Here is a 17,960-nt window from a genome sequence, read left to right as displayed (position 1 = left end):
ATGGACACCCAGCTGCACATCTGGAAGGGGGCATCCAGCTGCACATCTGGAAGGGGGCATCCGGCTGCACATCTGGACTCAGCACATGAGGTTGTTCTCAGCTGCTCAGTGGGGAAAACGGAGCTCAGAAGGAGGAAATCGGGACTTAAAGACATGAGCAGGAAGGGGGGGGCTGTGGCTGTGCTGCTCCTTGCGTCTATAGCCACGGGCTGAGTCGTACCCGCAGGGCTGGCTGGGTGCATGGGGAAGTCACTGCTCTGCACGTCAAAGCCCCACCCCGAGCAGGAATGCAGGGAAACCCTGCTCCAGGAGGATTCACATGGGGGACAAACTGATTCCCAGCATGGCAGGTCCTGCCCCGTGGGGACAGATGCTGATTCCATGTGATTACGGCTGAAACAAGGAGTTATCCACCCGTTAATCCCTGGGGAAGCTCCTGCCTTGCCTGGCCACGAAGGGGTTATCAGGGCTGCAGGGCAGTGACTCATCCTAACGGGTGCTTTACAAGGGCTCAGGGAACGCAGTGCCCAGACTCCTTATTCCCAAGCAGAACTTGGAATGCTCACACGGAAAGGAAACCAAGGAAACCGGGATTTTCTCCAGTGTCCCTGAGGCAACAACCCCCCCATTGCAAAGCAGGCAAAAGCATTGGGTTGAAAGCATCCTTTATTACAAGAGCATCAGGAAGACAACGGGAGGCTCCCTGCTCACTTCCTACGAGGCATCTTATCAGGGCAGTCCTGGAAGAAATCATTGCACATCATGGCCATGCAGGCCAAGAAGATCACGTACTCCTGGAAGTCCACCTCGCTGTCGCTGTTGCTGTCCAGATGGCTCATGAGCTGCTGTAAACTGGCCTCACTGGCTTGTCTCTGCAAGCAAAGGGGGTTAAATGGGGTTTTGCATCCCATCTGGCCGCATCCCCGCATCCCAGCGTCCACCGTGGGATGTGGTACCCCCTGCCCCATGCTTACGCTGAAGCTGGGCAGCTCCTTGGTGAGCATCTCTTTGAGCTCCTGCTTGCTGAGCTTGTACTTGTCCCCCTCGTTGCCTGAGTACTTGTGGAAGGTGGAGACCATCACGGCCAGCGCCTGCTCCAGGGGAGATGCCATGGGGAAGAGCAGCAAGCCTGGAGGCACCAACAGCACCAGTGGGTGAGAACAGAGAGCAGCATCCCCATGCACCCCCATGCACCCCCATACCCCACAGACACTGCAGGCTCTTCGATGCCCCACTCCTGCATCACCACTTCCCCGTTAGCTTCACCCTCCCACATTGGGTACCCCCAAAAAAGCCATATTAAAGGGGAGAACATGGGGGGAAGCAGCTTTCCCAGCCTCCAAACTCAGCTCCTTGCAGGAGAAGCCCCAAGGGGAAAACCTCTATAGGAGGACCCCATTGTGGGATGGGGCAGATGTGCCTTTAGCAACATCTGGAGAGTGGGATAAAGGGGGAAAAGAGGGGAAAAGCAACTCACCAACAGCTCAAAGGGAACAGCCAAGGATGGGAAGGGCAGGATGAGGCAGCATTTATAGCCCTGCCTGGGACACCTCCCTCGCTATCCGGTTGGGAAGGCACCAATGCTGATCCAGAGCCTGCCTGGACATTGGCTGGCAAGGGAGGAGAGGAAAAAACCACAGGAGCAGCCCTGACCCCCCCAGACCATCCCGTTCCTGCACCACTGAGTAGATGGAAAGAGCACAATGGGGCTGGATGGGGCGGAGGAGAATCCCTATGGATAAGGGATGAAGTCAAGGGAGTGGGGGGCACCTCATCCCACCCTTGCCAGCGAGGGCAGGGGATGCAGTGCAGGGCAAGATGGTTTTGGCAGCATCCCCAGGGATGTCTGGAGCCGAGCAGGATTTATCCATGGGTTTGTTGTTGTGCTGGAGTTCGGGTTGGGAATGGGGGGGGGGGGGGGGGGAGTTGTTCTGTTTTTAACTCGGTTTCTGTTTCCTAAGTGCAAGGGCCATGAGTCACAAGAGCCCCGTTGTGTAACGGGGAATGATGCTGCTGACTGCGTGCCCCGGGCACGTGGCAAGGGGAAAGCAGGAGCTGGGAGCCTGGAATCCCCTGATAAACACCCAAAGTGTCCCTGACCCCCCCGGGATAAAGAGCAATGGGTAACAGGGGGCTCTGAGCCCTTTAAGAGGGGCTTGGAGCCTCCAAAAGAGGGTTTGGACACTCAAGAAACTGCTTGGAGCCTAAAAATCTTAATCCAGAGCCTAGAACTGAAGCACTTGGATGCGAAAAGGAGACTTTGTGAGCTAAAGCTGAACTTTTGGAGCCTGGAAATGAGGCTTTAGAAGGGTGAGGGAAAACAGGGGATGAAGCTTCCCCAGGCCAGGGGGCTCTTTAAGGACCATATGGGCAAGAGAAAGGCACAAACCTGACCCCCATCCCTCTATTAACCAGTGCAAAGTGGTGTAAATCACTGCAAGGGGCTCTTTATAAAGACCCTGGGAAGGGGCAAAGTGAAGTCTGGGGCTCAGGGAGGACTTTAGGGTCTTCTTTACCATGCAATGCTGTAGGGGGTTGATGAAAGCTCTTTGGATCTAGGATGGTTCCTTTGGGGCTATGGGGGCAGGCTGAAGCGGGGCTGCAGCATCGTCTGCTGTGGCCATGGGTGGAAGGGGGGCAAAACCCGAGCTCCACAAGCGCTGGCATAGCCTGATGTGCTCACCACGGCCCCATGGTAAACCTGGGGGGCTCAGGGTGATCCCCATGGGTTTATCCATACCCCGAGGGTCTCCTTTAGCTTTTCCCTGCAGGATGCGCTCTGGCTTCTACGCTTTGCATGGCCCTTGCGTCTTGCTGTGGTTCCTCCAGCCCAGCTTCCCCTCCCCAAACCCAATGGGAGCTTGTGCTGAGCTTTAAGCCAAGCCAGGCTCAGGGAAGCTCGGGTTTAACCCCAACATGCATTAAACCTCCCCCCAAGCCAGCAGGGATGGTGCAGGGGGGGGATATCCCAATCCATTGCCTGCAGCCAGGGCTGGCTTTTCCAAAGGATGCTTCCATGGAAAACCCCAAGGAGCAGGAGGAAGATGTGAGTCACCCCAAGCACAACGCCAGCCTTTGGGAAAGCCTTTATTGGAAGCCCCGATGGGATCACTTCTTGCGGTGCTGCTTGGTGGGGCAATCCCTGAAGAACTCGTTGAAGCCCATGGTGATGCAGGCCAGGAAGCAGACGTACTCCTTGAAGTCCACCTCGCTGTCCTTGTCGTGGTCCAGGTCGTTCATGAGCCTCTTGAACTCGGCATCATCCATTTGCTTCTATAGGAGGGGGGAAAAGTGGGGTTTTGGGGTGCATGGATGAGTGAGGTGCTCCCCATCCAGCCCCACTGCTCACAAGGATGGGTGTGAAAGCCTTGGCTTCCATCCCTATGGGTTCAAGGAGAAGGAAAGGGCCTTTAGGGATGCAGGTGGATACTGAGATGTGGGGTGTGCCGGCATGGGTACAGCAAATGCGCCTCTTGGGCATGAAGGAGCTGGGCTAAAACATCTCACCTCCCATTTTAAAGGGAATTAAGGGTTAAGCCCAATATAAAACAGTGAAATTGGAGCAGGCTTCTCCTTGCCAAGCAAAATATTGGTGTGAGCACAAGAAAGCCAAGTTTCCTTCAGGTCCAAGTATGTTCCAGCTCAGGTCCTCCCTGCTTCATCCTGCCTTTTGTGGCACACAGGGACAGGACAAGGGGGAATGGCTTAGAGGGGAGGTTAAGATGGGATCTGGGGCAGTTCTCCCCTATGAGGGTGATGGGGAGCTGCAATGGGATGATGGAGAAGCTGCCCCATCCCTGGCAGCGTTCAAGGCCAGGTTGGCCGGGGCTTGGATCAACCTGCTCTAGAGGGAGCTTTAAGAGCTCTTCCCATCCAAACCATTCCATGGCTCCACATGGGCTGCATCCCTCGGGCAGGGATGCACAGATCAGTGTGATCCATGGAAAGACCCAAGGCTGGTTTGCTCCCGCCCCTACAGCCCCTAGAGCCAAGGGGTGCGTCCCCACACTTACGCTCCCAAAGACGGGCAGCTCCTTGTTGAGCAGCTCCTTGAGCTCCTGCTTGCTGAGCTTGTACTTGTCCCCTTCCTTGCCCGAGTACTTGTGGAAGGTGGTGACCATCACGGCCAGCGCCTGCTCCAGGGGACACGCCATCGCCAGCCTGCCGTGTGCCTGCAGGGCACAGCACCGGGGACGGGGTCAGGATGGGGACGGGTCCAATTCCCAGCACCCTGATGCGAACGGTGCCTAAGCCAGGAGCCAGGATGCTGCAGAGGGGCAGCGACAAGGGGTGATGGAAGACGAAGGGGAGCAGGGACTCACCAGGGACCAGGCAGCAGTGAGGAGTGAGGATGCTGCAGAGGGGCAGCGACAAGGGGTGATGGAAGAGGAAGGGGAGCAGGGACTCACCAGGGATCAGGCAGCAGTGAGGATGCTGCAGAGGGGCAGCAACAAGGGGTGATGGAAGAGGAAGGGGAGCAGGGACTCACCAGGGACCAGGCAGCAGTGAGGAGTGAGGATGCTGCAGAGGGGCAGAGACAAGGGGTGATGGAAGAGGAAGGGGAGCAGGGACTCACCAGGGACCAGGCAGCAGTGAGGAGTCAGGATGCTGCAGAGGGGCAGCGACAAGGGGTGATGGAAGAAGGGGAGCAGGGACTCACCAGGGACCAGGCAGCAGTGAGGAGTGAGGATGCTGCAGAGGGGCAGCGACAAGGGGTGATGGAAGAGGAAGGGGAGCAGGGACTCACCAGGGACCAGGCAGCAGTGAGGAGTCAGGATGCTGCCGCCGGGGCTCGATGGGCATTTATAGCCCAGCTCTGGTGGCACAGCCCATGGAGCCCTCTTGCCTCCGGGCTGTTCCATGCAGGTGCTTTCATCCACACCTCATTTTTGCCTACCGAGCCGAGTGATCCCATTAGGAAGAGGTGGATGGGTTTGGGTGCTGCTGGGGGAGGCTGGGGATGGAGGCGCGAGCAAAGGGATGGGGCATCCCTAGGGGCTCCTCAGCCCATCTCCTCCCTTGTAGTGATGGGACAAGGGGGAACAGGGGGTGTTCAGGCTGGATATAAGGAAGTTCTTCCCTGGGAGGGTGGTGGGATACTGGAATGGGTTGAAGGGAGAAGCTGTGGGTGCCACATCCCTGGCACTGTTCAAGGCCAGGTTGGATGGGGCTTGGAGGAAGCTGCTCTAGAGGAAGGGTTCCCTTCCACGGGGTTGAAACCGGATGAGCTTCAAGCTCCCTTCCAACCCAACCCATTCCATGGATCACTGCACTGTCCCCCACACCAAGGGGTCCCTTTTCAAGACAGATGGTCCCAAGCACACCCCCCCCCTTAATGCGTTCCACAAGGGTTTGGGGAGGTGACAATGGTTTTATTCAAGCCATAGGGCTCAATGCTGCCTGGCTTCAGTGTAGAAGTCAATGCAGAGCATGATAAAGCAGCCCATTGATGTCCATCGTGTTTTCCTTGTCCTCCAGGTCCTTCATCCACTTGTTCCTGGCACAGGGCATCGGAGGAGTCACAGATGGTGCTCCCTGGCCACGGCATCAACCTCAATGTGTGGGTTTGGCAAATGGGGGGGATCAGTTTCAGGATCAGAGCCCTTCCTTGCCCCCCAGCCCTTCCGCAGCGGTGGGGAGAGATGGGATGAGCCAGGCACACAGCGCACCCCGTGCCCATGCAGCCCTGTCCCTGACCCACACATCCCCTCCTGCTTGCTCCAAAGGGTTGGGTCCCTCACCCAGCATCACCCAGCATGGACACAGAGGCTGCTCAGGTCCCAGCCCGGATGCCTGCATCCTGCACAGTCTGCAGCCAGGAATAGGGAGCTGGGAGCTGCCTGCCCCTCACCCTGAGGGTCTATCCCTAATCCATGGGTTCCCGTGTGAGCAGTGGGTGCAGCCTAACCCCGCTCAGCCCCATCACCAGCCCGTGAGTCACCAGCCCTGCCCTCGCCCAGCGGGATTCCTGCTCCATGACTCAGCCGCAGCCCTGCCCATCACCGCATCCCATGGGAACACCCCCGGTCTGCCCTGGACCCTCGGTGCTGCAGGAACCAGCGGCGCTCCTGCTTCGGGTGGGAAGCGGAGGGGGAACGGCTGGAAGGGAATCCCGGCTCCAACGGGATCCCGGCTCCAAGGGGCTGCCGTGGGGGGGGGGGGGGGGGGGGGGCATTCCCTGCTCACAGACCCTGGGATGAGTCCGATCCCAGTGGAAAATCCCCAGGGCTGCTGCGCTGGGCTGATGCCAGCGATGGGGACATGGCAGGGATGCGCTGCAGCGCGCTTCCCACCGGGATATCCCGGCACAAGCGGGGCCGCGAAGCCTTTCTCATCCCGGAGTGATGAGTGGGAATCTCAGTGTGCCGAGATGCATCCCCAATGCACCCCATGGATGTGGGGCTGTAGCGTCCGGATGGACCCCTCAATGAGGGCATGAAGAGTGCCCCCCCCCCCCCCATCATGGTGTGGGGCAGCAGCATCCGTGCCCAGCGCCGCAGGCAATGGGTTTGGGTGCTATGGGGCTGGGAGACCGCGGTGTCTGCTGACACCTTGTGGTGGCTCGGGGGCTATGGGGCCAGGGCAGACCCCTCCCTCTGCCCCACACATGTCCCCAGAGCGCATGGAGGGAAGGCAGAGCCTGAGCATCACCCGCTGCTCCTCCGTTCTTTATTGCTGCAATAAATAACCCCGGGTGGTGCTGGCCGGATGGGACCGCGCCGCTCCCCGAGCCTGAAGGACACCAGCAGGGCAGAGCCTTCACCAGCTTGGGCAAGGGGAAAGGCACCCTTCATCCCATAGAAAGACCCCATCGCTTTGAAGGGGGTCCGGGTTGCGATGGGCTTGGCGCCCCGGAGGGCTGAGAACAGACAGAGCTCATGTCCTAGATGAGGAGAAGCCCATCCCATCCCTTCTTGTGGGTGAGGATGAAGGCAGGGATAGCACGGCCCAGGGCCCCCGGAGGCTGCCATGGCCTCGCACCCCCCCAACTCCCACCCTTAGGGTCTTCCCACCCCATCACACCCTGGCGTGGCTCTGGGAGACCAGGGTGCCCCGGGGCGAGCTGGGGCTCGGGGCAGGGCTTAGCAATGGGATTGGGGGGAGAAGCAGGGAGCTATGGAGGAGCGGGAGGTGATGCCGGAGGCTCGGCTGGAGCCGCTACTTGGTGTGCTTGACGCTCTGCTCCTGCTGGCGGATGATCTGGGCGATGGGGCTGGCGATGCCGCCTATCAAGGTCCAGTACTCCTCGAAGCTGATGCGCCCGTCCTTGTTCTCATCCAGGTCGCAGATGAGTTTATCGGCCGCCCGGCGATTCCCAGTGTCCTGAAGGGGAGGAGACACGGAGAGGGCTCAGCCCGGGGACCAAGGGGGACGTGGGTGTTGGGGGGGACCCCATGAACCCAAGCTCACCGTGAGCATGTGGTTGAGCTCGCAGCTCAGCATCTTGCGGAAGTCCTTCTTGCTGATGCGCCGCGGCTTCTTGCAGCAGCAGCGGCGGCTCGAGTACTTGTCAAAGTTGTTCACCAGGACCTGGACGGCCCATTCCAGCTCCGTGCACTCGGCCATGGATGCCTGTGGGGCGGGTTAGGGGTCAAGCATGGGGATGTGGGAGCCTCTGTGTGCCCATCATAGAGGAGGGCAAGAGAAGGAGGATCTGGAGCCAGGCTGAGGGAGCTGGGCTGGGTCAGCCTGGAGAAGGGAAGGTTCCTGAAGAGGAGACCTCAGAGCAGCTCCAGTGCCGGAAATATGGAGAGGGGTTTTGGACAATGGGATGGAGGGACAGAACAAGGGGAATGGCTTTAACCTGCCAGAGGGGGGTTGGAGATGGGATCTTAGGAAGCTCTTCCCTGCGAGGGTGGTGGGACATGGGGTGGGTTGAACGGAGAAGGTTTGGATGCCCCATCCCTGGCAGTGCTCAAGTAGCACCCTGCTCCGGTGGAAGCTGTCCCTGCCCATGGAGCTGGATGAGCTTTAAGCTCCCTTCCAACCCAACCCAATCCAACCCAACCCATTCCCTCCATGGGGGGCACCGCAAGCCCCAACGCAGGCAAACCCCAGCCTCTATGGAAGGGCTCCATAGAGCCAGCAGTGCCCATGGGCAGGCGCTGCTCCGTGCACCCGCCCCACACCATCAGCCCCTCCTGCCCCTCGGGGCGGCCGCCTCCATGCGTGGGTCGGGGCAGTCATTACGGCACCGGGGCTCCGCGGGGCCGCGGCTTCCCAGGGCTGCCTAGGGAGGAGCCGTGCGATGGGATGAGGGCAGGAATTACCGGCCAGCCCTCCTCTTGCTTCACCGCACCGGGAACACCCTGCCCAGGGCAGGTCTGGATCTGCCCGAGCCCCCCCAGCCAACAGCAGCCCCATAGCCCGGCTCCAATCCTGCCTCTCTGCTCGATGTCCCGGGTCCCCTTTCTCTCTTCCCGGTGGGTTCCGAGCTCGTTCCTATGGATGGACCCAACAGGATGGGCCTCGTCACGGGGTCCGGCGGCCGCATCCTGCCCAGGATGCAGGCAGGGAAGGAAACTGCGTCACCTTGTCCGGCCTCGGCTCTTTCCTGCCCTGCCGATGGCAGGGAATGGGCTGAGCTGGGAATGCTGTTCCCAGTCACTTCAATATCCATGCTGATCCACACCAGCCCATGGCCACCATCGCAGCAGTGGAGGAAGCCAACGGGGCGGCACGAACGGCCCCAAAGGGGTGACCCAGCACGTTCCCTGCTCTGGGGCATCATCCAGGAGGGTGACTCCATCCTGGAAGCAGGCAGGACCTGCCCCGTGCCCCAGACTTGCCTCGGGTCCCTTCTCCCTTTGCACTGATCCTCCCCAATCCAGCTCCAGGCCGGGGACGTCGGCACCTCAGGGTGGTGACAGGAGACACGAGGCTCATCCCTGCATCCCTTGGCATGGCTGGGTGCCCTCCCAAGCCATCCTTGTCCCCATGAAAGCCTTTGCTGTGTCTGTATCCTGCAGGACCATCCCCAACTTGCAGGGTACTGGGAGCTGGAACCGCTCACAGGAGATCTCCAGCCCCGACCCTTCCTCATTCCAGGCCATTAATAGCCAACAAAAGCTCATCAGCAGCACCCTGGGAGCTAGCACCCACCCCCTGCACCCACTGGGTGCAGACCCCACACTGGTATCACCGATCCCCGGCCACCAACATCCAGCCCATCCTTGGGGCATCGTGGCTGCTGCTTCAGTGCTGACTCACAGCTCCTGCCATTGCCTGCACCCCAGCCCCACCACGAGCCCCCGAGGCCAGGCAGGGGCACGGGGACATTGTCCCCATAGGGGGACAAGGGGACGAGGCTGCCCATGGTCCCCCTTCTTCCTTCACCTCTCCCTCTTCTTCCTCACATGCTCGGCAGTACCCACAGCAGGAAGCAAATATCCCTATTCCAGGGGCCAGATCCCCCCGGCGCCCCCCCCATGTGCTGCCCCTCCATAGGCAGCAGAGCTCGATGGAAGCTGCTGAGCCCCACTCTGGACCACGCACCCCCTTGACGCTCCCCTTGTATCCATCGGGTCCCCTCCATCCCGGCCCCACACACTTGGAGCTGCCGAAGGGCTCAAGGGGATTCCAGCACCCGACGTGCCCCAGCACGTCCCTGGTTGAACATTCCCACCCCAGTATCCCCATGCTGGCTCCCTGCTCCCCACCTCAGAGCCCGCGTGGGTCCCGCTGTGTCTGTCTGTCCCCGCTCCGGCAGCACGGTCAATGGGAGCCGACGGCACCCGCTCTCTGCTCACCTTGCACCCATAGCACGGGGCCCAGCAGGGCTTTTAAAGAGGCTCCCACCCCTCCCTGACGTTCCCGGGGCGTTCCCAGGCCGGAGCTCACCTGGGAAATGGCTCCGTGCGATTGCAACACCCGAGACGGGTCGGTGCGAGCAGCAGGACCCGGTTCCGGCTCCTTCCCATGCATGGAAGAGGGGTGATGGAAGGTGCTTGGGGACCACCCCAAAAGACCCCATTATGCCGAAGGGGTGGTGGGCTCCCATCCAGCCACGCACCACACTAAAACCCAGCTCCTCCATCCCCTGGTGCATCCCCATCACCCATCCTTACTCCAAACCACCCACTATGGGGCTGGTGTGGGACGGGAGCTGTCCCACAAGGTGCAGACGTCATTTATTTGAACCAAAACCACTTGTTCTCAAGGGTGCAAGGGGCTGGGGCTGCTCTTTGGGGGGCTGGAAGCATCAGCACCGGCTCCAAGCAGGGTTTTCTCCATCTCTCAACCATCCCTAGGTGCACTGGGCCAGCTAAAGCTCTTCCCCACCTGGTAGCTGTGCTTGTGTAGTCACCTCCATAATTAATTGTCCCAGCAAATTGTACCCTTGTACGTCTCCCAGCGCCATGGCCCAGCGATTTGATGCCAAGATGAGATAGGGGCGTTATTGGGAGCTGCCTATTTAAGGATGCGCAGGAGGAGGTGATCTATTCCAGGCAGGAGCTACCTGCTCAGAGGACCTTTAGGGACACCCCAGATGTGTCATCGCAGAGGCTCTCCACTGGCTTCCTCCTAATCTCGGTTGGGAGGAAGCAGCCGGCTCTCAACCGCGATGCTCCCGTATCGTTGATGCAACATCCCAGGAGGGTGGGAATCCCTCCCGGACCCTGCAGGCAGACAGCTCACCTCTGAATCACGGCCTTTCATTATCCTCCTGGGCCTGGCAGATGTCACAACCGCATCCAGGCCCTTCTTTTTACAAGGCATCCAGGGCGTGTGCGGGTGCTCGGAGCAGCCACGTCCCATCCAGAGCCATCACAAGGCACTTCCCCATGGGGTTGGGGCTCCCCGGTGGTGCCCACCAGCTTCAGGTCTGAAGGGTCAGGAGCACTTTGGTGTCTCATGGACGAGCGCTGCTCCATGGGAAAGGGGGGGCAACGAGACCCAGATCTGGGGGTCTCTGGGGGACCACCGTGATGGTGCTCCCGGCACAGACAGCGCATTGCATGGCGTTGCCCTCATGGTCAACACTGGCTCCCCAAGGAGCACCGACCACCTTGGCCTGAGCTCTTCCTCCCACCTCCAAGGGCTTCCCATCTACAACAGATCCTTATCAAGGCTGCCTCACGCTGCAGGAATTCCCGAGCTCCCGACAGCCCCGTCACGCCGAGGAGCCGGTCTCCCAACCACAAATGGGAGCCAAGAGGCCCATGGCACGTTCCCAGCCTGGTGCTGGGAAGAAGATCCCGGAGCCTCGGCTCCCCTTTTCCCCCCATCATCACCCCAACCATTTGACACATTTCCTGCCTCATTAAGCACACACCACACCTCTCTGCTTCATTTCCATGGACTTGTTGCCAAGGCAGGGACAATAAATAGTCATTCCCGTTGTGAAATCCAGCCCAAGGTGAGAGGAGACACAGGGTGGCCACAGCCGAGCCACGGTGTCGGCGCTGCAGCCACCATGGCCCTGCCTCGGGTCCTATCACGTTTGGGTTGGGTTTGTTCACCTTTGGGCTTGTCCCTGCAGCACCAACGCTGCTGAGGCCCCTCCGCCAGCTCTGTTTCAGGGGTCTCCATCCCATGGAGATGCCTCCAGGACACAGAGCACAGCAGTGGAAGAGGGAAGAGGGGGATAACTTAAAGCCCTCTGCACCCTTCCAAGCCCATTCTTTGGCCGTCCACGCACTCAGCCCCATCCCGCTGAGCCACCACTTTGTGGCATTCCCTGCTTTCCAATGTGCTGCAACGACAGCGAAATCCCACCTCCTGTGACATGGAGGGGACCCTTCTGAGCCCGTGCCCTGAGCTTTGGGGGTGCCTGGTCTGTGCACACCACACTGGTTCTGCTTGTGGGGTGCCCACAAATGGGGACCACTGAGCAGGAGCCACCCCAGGAACCAAGAACCATTAAAGCAGGACCATGCTCACCCACAGCATCCCTTGTACCCCGCAGCATCCCTTGTACCCCACAGCATCCCTTGTACCCTGCACCCCTTGTACCCCACAGCATTCCTTGTACCCCACAGCACCCCTTGTATCCCACAGCATCCCTTGTACCCTGCAGCATCCCTTGTACCCCGCAGCATCCCTTGTAGCCCACAGAATCCCTTGTACCCCACAGCATCCCTTGTACCCCGCAGCACCCCTTGTATCCCGCAGCATCCCTTGTACCCTGCACCATCCCTTGTACCCTACAGCACCCTTTGTACCCCTGCAGCATCCCTTGTACCTTACAGCACCCCTTGTATGCCACATCATCTCTTGTACCCCTGCAGCATCCCTTGCACCCCCTCAGCATCCCTTGTACCCCACAGCATCTCTTGTACCCCTGCAGCATCCCTTGTAATCCTGCAGCATCCCTTGCACCCCCACAGCATCCCTTATGCCCCTGCAGCATCCCTTGTACCCCCACAGAATCCCCTGCACCCTGCAGCATCCCTTGTACTCCACAGCATCCCTTGTACCCCACAGCATCTCTTGTACTCCTGCAGCATCCCTTGTACCCCCACAGAATCCCTTCTACCCCTGCAGCAGCCCTTGTACCCTAAGCTCAGTACTGGGGCCAGCAACCCAGCAGCGAGCGATGCTCAAAGCCATGGTGGCTGCAGCCCCATCCCTCTTTTCCCCCCCCCTTTCCCTCTCCCACCAAAGACAAACAACATCACCCCATTCTGGCTGGGATTTTCCAGTGTTTTCCTTTATTAATTTATACAAAACTGGTTGCAAGCTGGTAACAACCCGCCACCATCCCAGCCCCGAGCCCAGCCAGGGGCCAGCATCCCTGGAGAGGGGCAAATGGGGGAGCACCACGGTACCCCCCTGGCTTAGCACCCCCGAAACCTGGCCAGGAGCAAGGCACCACGGTCCCTGCACTGCGGGAAGAGCAGGGAATAAGACCCAGGCCAGGCATGGAGACACTGGTGCTGGCCCCGGAGCCTGGGATACCCCGGAGGTGCTCGAAGCACAAGGCACAGGGGGTCCCATCAGTGGCAGGGGGACGAGCCCAAACATCCAAGGGATTTGGGGGGGGGGGGGGAAGGGGGGGGAGGAAGGGGGAAAGGAGCCGAGTCCCTCTCGCTGCGCTGCTCCGGGGCTGGGGGACCTGCAACCAGAGGCTTTTCAGGGCCGGAGGTGGGATAACCCCTGGGATAAAGGCTCTGGAGCAAAGGACGGAGAAAGGCGGCTCCGGAGCTGGAGCCAGGAACCCCCTTTACCACACCCTTGCTGGGGATGGGAAGGGAGGTGTCCTGACGGGAAGGAGAGGGCAGGAAGGGAGCCGGCGAGGGGGATCCCTCTGCCCCGGGCAGGGATGCGGGGAGGAGATGAGCAGCGTTGTGCATTCCCAAGCGCATCCCACCGGGACCAGCAGCCTCTTGCATGCACCCACGGTGCAGAGCCTGAGGCCTCGGGCGCCTTCCCGTCCCCCCGCCGCCCTTCTACTTCCTCCGGCAGCCCTTGGCCGCATCCCCCATCATGTCCCAGTACTCTCCAAACTCCAGCTTGGCTTCATCAGGGTCTCCCATGCATTCGATCTTCTCTTCCAGTGGTCCAACACACTGCAGCGGGATGAGGAGGGGGGAAGAAAGCATTGGGGTGATGGAGCTGTGGGGTCCCGCAGGCAGCCCGTGGCCCCCTTACCCTGCCCACCCCGAGGCTCTGATCTCACCTTCCCCAAGTGGGGCAGCTTCTGCACCACGAGCTCCTGCATCTCGTTGGGGGTCAGGTATTCCTTCTGCCCCTTCACGGCGTAGCAATGGAACTGGTTGATGACGGTCTCGATGGCGCGCTCCACGTCGGTGAGCTCCTGGCAGTCCTGAGCAGGGAAAAGAGGGAAGGCTCAGACGGGCGGAAGGCTCCGAGCAGATGTGCCAGATGTTCTACCCCTAAACAACGCCATGAGCCCCCTTATCAACACGATCCCCTTCAGCACAGATGTGAGACCCCCTCTTACTGTAAGGCCTCACTGCACAGATGCGAGTCCCCCATACAGCTGCAAGACCACTCCATCCAGATGTGATACCCCTCCGTACTGGCCCGAGACCAGCCTACACAGCTGCAAGACCACTCCGTCCTGACTCCAGAGCTCTCCATCCAGATGTGAGACCCCTCCGTATGGATCCAAGACCCCTCCATACCAATGCCAGACCACTCCATCCAGATGTGAAACCCCACCGTCCAGATATGAAACGCCACCATCCAGATGTGAAACCCCACCGTAGAGATCTGAAGCCCCATTATACAGATGTGAAACCCTCCCATCCAGATGCGAAACCCCATTATACAGATGTGAATCCCTCCCATCCAGATGTCGCATCCCTCCGTACAAGCTCTGCCCAGCCTCAGCCCCCCTGCCTTGGAGCTCCCGTACCCCTCCACCTTGCTGTGCCCCACATCCCTGCCGCGTTGTCACCCCCCTGCCTCTGCTTGCCCGGGCTTCTCCTTGCCCGGGGCCAGCGAGGCTCAGCCACCCCGGCGTCAACACCCAGAGCGCGCGGGGGCCGCCGCTGCCGTCCGGACTGGTTCTTCCTCTCCTTTGCACAAGCGGTGGATGGAGGCAATGAGTCAGTGCCGGGCTGGGGCTCGGAGGCAGCAGGAGCCCCATTGGGGTTGCAGAACAACCCCCCCACCACCACCACCTCCCCTTTCCCAAGCAGGTTTTGAGGGGGGCAGAGCCCCGTGCGCTCAGCATCCCCATGCACTCAATGGGTAAAGCCGTGTCGGGAGGGAAACGGCGGTGATTCACTCGGCATCTGCGGTTTCCCCTTGCGACGCTCTCAAACCACAGCAGGCAAAGCCCATTAGGAAGCAGGCAGCGATCTTCAGAGCCTCAGCCCCGGCCAAATCCTGCTCAGGTGCCAAGGGGGTGCAAGAGGAGGGCAGCCCCTTGGTTGAGAGCTGAGGAAAACAGGAGCCTTTGTGCCAGGGGGCATCCTCAGAGCAGTCGCAAGGAGCAAGCACGGCTCCCGAAGGCAAATCCATGGGAGCTGCCTGCTTCCCTGGGCTTTCAAGCGGCTCCGAGCCCAAAGCAGCCCCTTGGCTCCTCTACCGGAGTCTGCCTCCAGGACGGGGCCGTGATGCTCCGAGTCCCCCCCATTCCCAGGGATGGGGCCCTGCGCCCCGCATCCCAACGGGGGTCCCGGCCCTCCCATTGCCAACAACAGCATCGCTCATGGACCTTGCGCTTCTTGCGGCAGTTGCACTGGCCCATTGCTGCTCCGCACGGGGTCTGCGGGTCCTCGCTGGCAGCGGTGCTGGGCTGTCCTCTCCAACGGGGAGCTGCAGGAGAAAGCCAGGCTCAGCAATGGGCTTGGTGAGGGGGCGAAGATTCCCCTCCTTCAGCGCAGCGCAAGGATGCGGTGAGCTGCCGGGACACGTCCCAGCGGGAACAAGTCATGGCAAAGCCAATGGGAGCAGGATGGGTGCTGCTGGGACCCCCCCTCCCCTTCACCCCTATGGCGGTGCTGGGTCACTCACCTGCTCCTGGGGCTGCGCCGGGTGTGCGCGGGCTGCGGCGCGCAGGGGTTTTATACCAGGGGAGGTGTGAGTGGGAGCTCCCTGCGCTCCGGCTGCGGTGTGGGGCAAGGCCTTATCCCAGAGCCTGGCCCCGAGCCAGCGTGGGGCTGGGAAACGCCTCCTTTCCCGGCCACAGGGATGGTTCCAAAGGCAAAGCCGGGACGGTTCCAAAGGCAAAGCCGGGATGGTCGGAGCCGCGCGGCACCGCGTGGGAACAGCCGCCGGGTACCCCCGTGGAGGGGGGTTTAGGGATTCCCGGCAATGCCAGGGTTTGGGAGCTGGATGCTGGGAATGGCAGCTCGGTTTGGGGCGCTGGGAGATGCTTCTCCCACCAACGCTGCCCAAGATGAGGAGCGCTGATGCCGTGGAGGTGCCAAGGCCACCGCGGGCACCGCGGCGGCGGCAGCGCTGCTGGAGATGGTCCTGAGCTCCTCGCCAGCCCCACATCCCTGCCACCCGTCGGGGTTGCACTGAGCAGGAAGGTGTCTGTGGGGGGCAGAGGGTGGTTTGGGAAGGGCCCCGTCACCACAAGAGCAGGGTGAGCCCCAGCCCGCACAGCGTGGTGGTGATGGGGGGATGCAGGTGGGGTCGCCCGAATCAAAGCCCCTCACTAAGAACAGCAGCGATGCTCAGGCTCAGGGGATCCTCCTTTATTAGCTCGGTGCTGGAGGAGATTCCCATCACTTCTTCCCGGCTTTCTCCCTCCTTATGGCCTTCGCCAGCTCCCCCATGAGCCGCCAGTACTCGCTGAACTTCAGCTCCCCGTCCTGGTTCACATCCAGCTCCTGCATCTTCTCCTCCAGGGAGGGGACCTCCTGCAGGGAGGACAGGGGAGGCTCGGCTGTGTCCTGGTGCCCAGCAGGATGGGAATGGGGGTGGGAAAGGAATGGGGAAGAGAAAGGGGAAGGAATGGGGAAGGGGAAAGAAGGGAAAAGGGATGGAATGAGGATGGGGGTGGGGACGGGGATGGAACGGAGATGGGGACAGGATGGGGATGGAGATGGGAATGGGATGCAGATGAGGATAGGGATGGGATGGATGTGGGGATGGGGATGGGATGGGGATGGGGATGGAATAGGGATGGGGATGGGGATGGGATGGATATGAGGATGGGGATGGGATGGGGATGGGGATGGGATGGATATGAGGATGGGAATGGGATGGGGATGGGGATGGGATGAGGATGAGGATGGGGATGGGGTGGAGATGAGGATGGGGATGGGATGGATATGAGGATGGGGATGGGATGGGGATAGGGATGGGATAGATGTGAGGATAGGGATGGGATGGGGATGAGGATGGGGATGGGATGGATATGAGGATGGGGATGAGGATGGGGATGGGATGGATATGAGGATGGGGATGGGATGGGGATGGGATGAGGATGAGGATGGGGATGGGATGGATATGAGGATGGGATGGAGATGAGGATGGGGATGGCATGGGGATGGAGACGGGGAAGGGTTGGTGATGGCTGGGTATGGGGATGGAGATTGGATGCAAGTGGGGATGTGGATGGGGAAGGGATGGGAAGGGGATGGGCACCGGGATGAGGATGGGGGGTGCAGGAGCTGCGACTTGCTCTTGCTCACAAATCCCAGGGTACCAGAGCAGGCCCCAGCTCCAAACCCCACCCACACCCCCCCCCCCCCCCACTGCCCCACAGACCCTGCCCCTCTCCTCACCTTCATCAGGTTGGGCAGCTGGAGCTGCACCAGGGCCCTGAACTCGCTGGGGGTCAGGGAGCCCTTCCTGCCCTCCTGCCCCGCATGGTCCAGGAACGCGGTCACCAGCTTCTCAATGGCCAGCTCCAGCTCGGTCAGCTCCGTGGCCATGGGGCACGGCGGCGGCACGGGGCTGAGAGGGGTCGGGGGCACGGATGTGATGCATGAGGAGATGGGGACCCCACTCCCCTTCCCCAGCCCAGGGCGCAGGGGGGGACCACAGCCCTTTAGTGTTCCCGTGCGATGGGGGCATGGCAGGAAAGGGATGGGGACACAGCGGAGGTTTCCTGCTGCAAACGCAGTGCTCAGTGCGATTCCCTGCAGGAATTCCCTACTTACCCCTGGCTCTTGCAGGCAGAGAAGCTCTCAACACCCCCCCCCCCCCGCCCCAGGGATGTTTTAGGCCCTATGGGAGGTTTTAGACCCGTGTTTCCCCCTCTCTGTGCCTCAGGAATAAGGTTTCCTGTTGCAGCCGGATGGACGGAGGCACCGACGCTGCCCGGACGCACCCACGTCCTCCTCTGCTCCCTCCCCGTTGTGGGCAAGGGATCAAGCTCAGTGTGATGTGAACGTACCCCGGGCTCCACGGCACTGCTGGGATGCGCCAGGATGGGACCAGGATGCAGAGGGACATGAGGGGACACAGCGGGTTCGCACCAGCATCCCCCAGGCTCAAGCATCCCATAGGGATTGAGCATCCCAGGGGGTTCATCCTGTGAGGCCCCCAGCACCCTGCTCATGTCCTGCCATTCCCGGTGGCTCATCCCA

At 60.9% G+C, this 17,960-nt stretch overlaps 5 protein-coding genes across 7 annotated transcripts; all 5 read right to left on the bottom strand.

Moving 5' to 3' along the window:
* Window positions 1–648: 648 nt before the first annotated feature.
* On the bottom strand, window positions 649–1,600 carry LOC134170395 (protein S100-A4-like). Its single transcript, XM_062631756.1, has 3 exons — window positions 1,478–1,600; window positions 975–1,129; window positions 649–872 (listed from the first exon to the last, which is right to left on the bottom strand). Exons 2-3 carry the CDS (start codon window positions 1,110–1,112, stop codon window positions 708–710), a joined length of 303 nt encoding a protein of 100 aa, XP_062487740.1. The 5' UTR covers window positions 1,113–1,129; window positions 1,478–1,600; the 3' UTR covers window positions 649–707.
* Window positions 1,601–3,074: 1,474 nt separating this feature from the next.
* LOC134170394 (protein S100-A4-like) lies at window positions 3,075–4,167 on the bottom strand. Its single transcript, XM_062631755.1, has 2 exons — window positions 4,014–4,167; window positions 3,075–3,273 (listed from the first exon to the last, which is right to left on the bottom strand). The coding sequence occupies exons 1-2, from the start codon at window positions 4,152–4,154 to the stop codon at window positions 3,109–3,111; spliced, it is 306 nt and encodes a 101-aa protein (XP_062487739.1). The 5' UTR covers window positions 4,155–4,167; the 3' UTR covers window positions 3,075–3,108.
* Window positions 4,168–6,919: 2,752 nt separating this feature from the next.
* S100A16 (S100 calcium binding protein A16) lies at window positions 6,920–9,790 on the bottom strand. 2 transcript variants are annotated; one of them, XM_062631753.1, is made up of 3 exons: window positions 9,660–9,790; window positions 7,411–7,572; window positions 6,920–7,323 (listed from the first exon to the last, which is right to left on the bottom strand). In XM_062631753.1, exons 2-3 carry the CDS (start codon window positions 7,564–7,566, stop codon window positions 7,159–7,161), a joined length of 321 nt encoding a protein of 106 aa, XP_062487737.1. In that variant the 5' UTR covers window positions 7,567–7,572; window positions 9,660–9,790; the 3' UTR covers window positions 6,920–7,158. The 2 variants fall into 2 exon arrangements, with proteins under 2 accessions (XP_062487737.1, XP_062487736.1); XM_062631752.1 differs by lacking the exon at window positions 9,660–9,790 and adding an exon at window positions 8,271–8,508.
* Window positions 9,791–13,011: 3,221 nt separating this feature from the next.
* Window positions 13,012–16,159, bottom strand: S100A14 (S100 calcium binding protein A14). 2 transcript variants are annotated; one of them, XM_062631750.1, is made up of 4 exons: window positions 16,080–16,159; window positions 15,131–15,231; window positions 13,622–13,768; window positions 13,012–13,511 (listed from the first exon to the last, which is right to left on the bottom strand). In XM_062631750.1, exons 1-4 carry the CDS (start codon window positions 16,147–16,149, stop codon window positions 13,392–13,394), a joined length of 438 nt encoding a protein of 145 aa, XP_062487734.1. In that variant the 5' UTR covers window positions 16,150–16,159; the 3' UTR covers window positions 13,012–13,391. The 2 variants fall into 2 exon arrangements, with proteins under 2 accessions (XP_062487734.1, XP_062487735.1); XM_062631751.1 differs by lacking the exon at window positions 16,080–16,159 and adding an exon at window positions 15,430–16,004.
* Window positions 16,104–17,468, bottom strand: S100A13 (S100 calcium binding protein A13). Its single transcript, XM_062631754.1, has 2 exons — window positions 17,154–17,468; window positions 16,104–16,283 (listed from the first exon to the last, which is right to left on the bottom strand). The coding sequence occupies exons 1-2, from the start codon at window positions 17,301–17,303 to the stop codon at window positions 16,149–16,151; spliced, it is 285 nt and encodes a 94-aa protein (XP_062487738.1). The 5' UTR covers window positions 17,304–17,468; the 3' UTR covers window positions 16,104–16,148.
* Between the last annotated feature and the right edge of the window lie 492 nt (window positions 17,469–17,960).

Source organism: Pezoporus occidentalis, unplaced genomic scaffold (assembly GCF_034315485.1).
Source record: "Pezoporus occidentalis ecotype Australia unplaced genomic scaffold, CSIRO_AGI_Poc_V1 ctg373, whole genome shotgun sequence".
Lineage (NCBI taxonomy): Eukaryota > Metazoa > Chordata > Aves > Psittaciformes > Psittacidae > Pezoporus > Pezoporus occidentalis.
Note: the sequence above shows the minus strand (reverse complement) of the source record. Positions and strands in the feature narration are given on the sequence as shown.

Excerpts from the sequence above, each read along its gene's own strand:
- S100A16 (XM_062631753.1), bottom strand. The coding sequence starts at position 7,566 with ATGGCCGAGTGCACGGAGCTGGAATGGGCCGTCCAGGTCCTGGTGAAC. Across the intron at positions 7,324-7,410 it reads AGCTCAACCACATGCTCACG|GACACTGGGAATCGCCGGGC; the intron begins GTGAGCTTGGGT and ends CCTCCCCTTCAG.
- LOC134170394 (XM_062631755.1), bottom strand. The coding sequence starts at position 4,154 with ATGGCGTGTCCCCTGGAGCAGGCGCTGGCCGTGATGGTCACCACCTTC. Across the intron at positions 3,274-4,013 it reads AGCTGCCCGTCTTTGGGAGC|AAGCAAATGGATGATGCCGA; the intron begins GTAAGTGTGGGG and ends CCCCTCCTATAG.
- S100A14 (XM_062631750.1), bottom strand. The coding sequence starts at position 16,149 with ATGGGAATCTCCTCCAGCACCGAGCTAATAAAGGAGGATCCCCTGAGC. Across the intron at positions 15,232-16,079 it reads GAGCATCGCTGCTGTTCTTA|CTCCCCGTTGGAGAGGACAG; the intron begins GTGAGGGGCTTT and ends TTTCTCCTGCAG. Across the intron at positions 13,769-15,130 it reads ACTGCCGCAAGAAGCGCAAG|GACTGCCAGGAGCTCACCGA; the intron begins GTCCATGAGCGA and ends TTCCCTGCTCAG.
- LOC134170395 (XM_062631756.1), bottom strand. The coding sequence starts at position 1,112 with ATGGCATCTCCCCTGGAGCAGGCGCTGGCCGTGATGGTCTCCACCTTC. Across the intron at positions 873-974 it reads AGGAGCTGCCCAGCTTCAGC|AGACAAGCCAGTGAGGCCAG; the intron begins GTAAGCATGGGG and ends CTTTGCTTGCAG.
- S100A13 (XM_062631754.1), bottom strand. The coding sequence starts at position 17,303 with ATGGCCACGGAGCTGACCGAGCTGGAGCTGGCCATTGAGAAGCTGGTG. Across the intron at positions 16,284-17,153 it reads AGCTGCCCAACCTGATGAAG|GAGGTCCCCTCCCTGGAGGA; the intron begins GTGAGGAGAGGG and ends TCCTCCCTGCAG.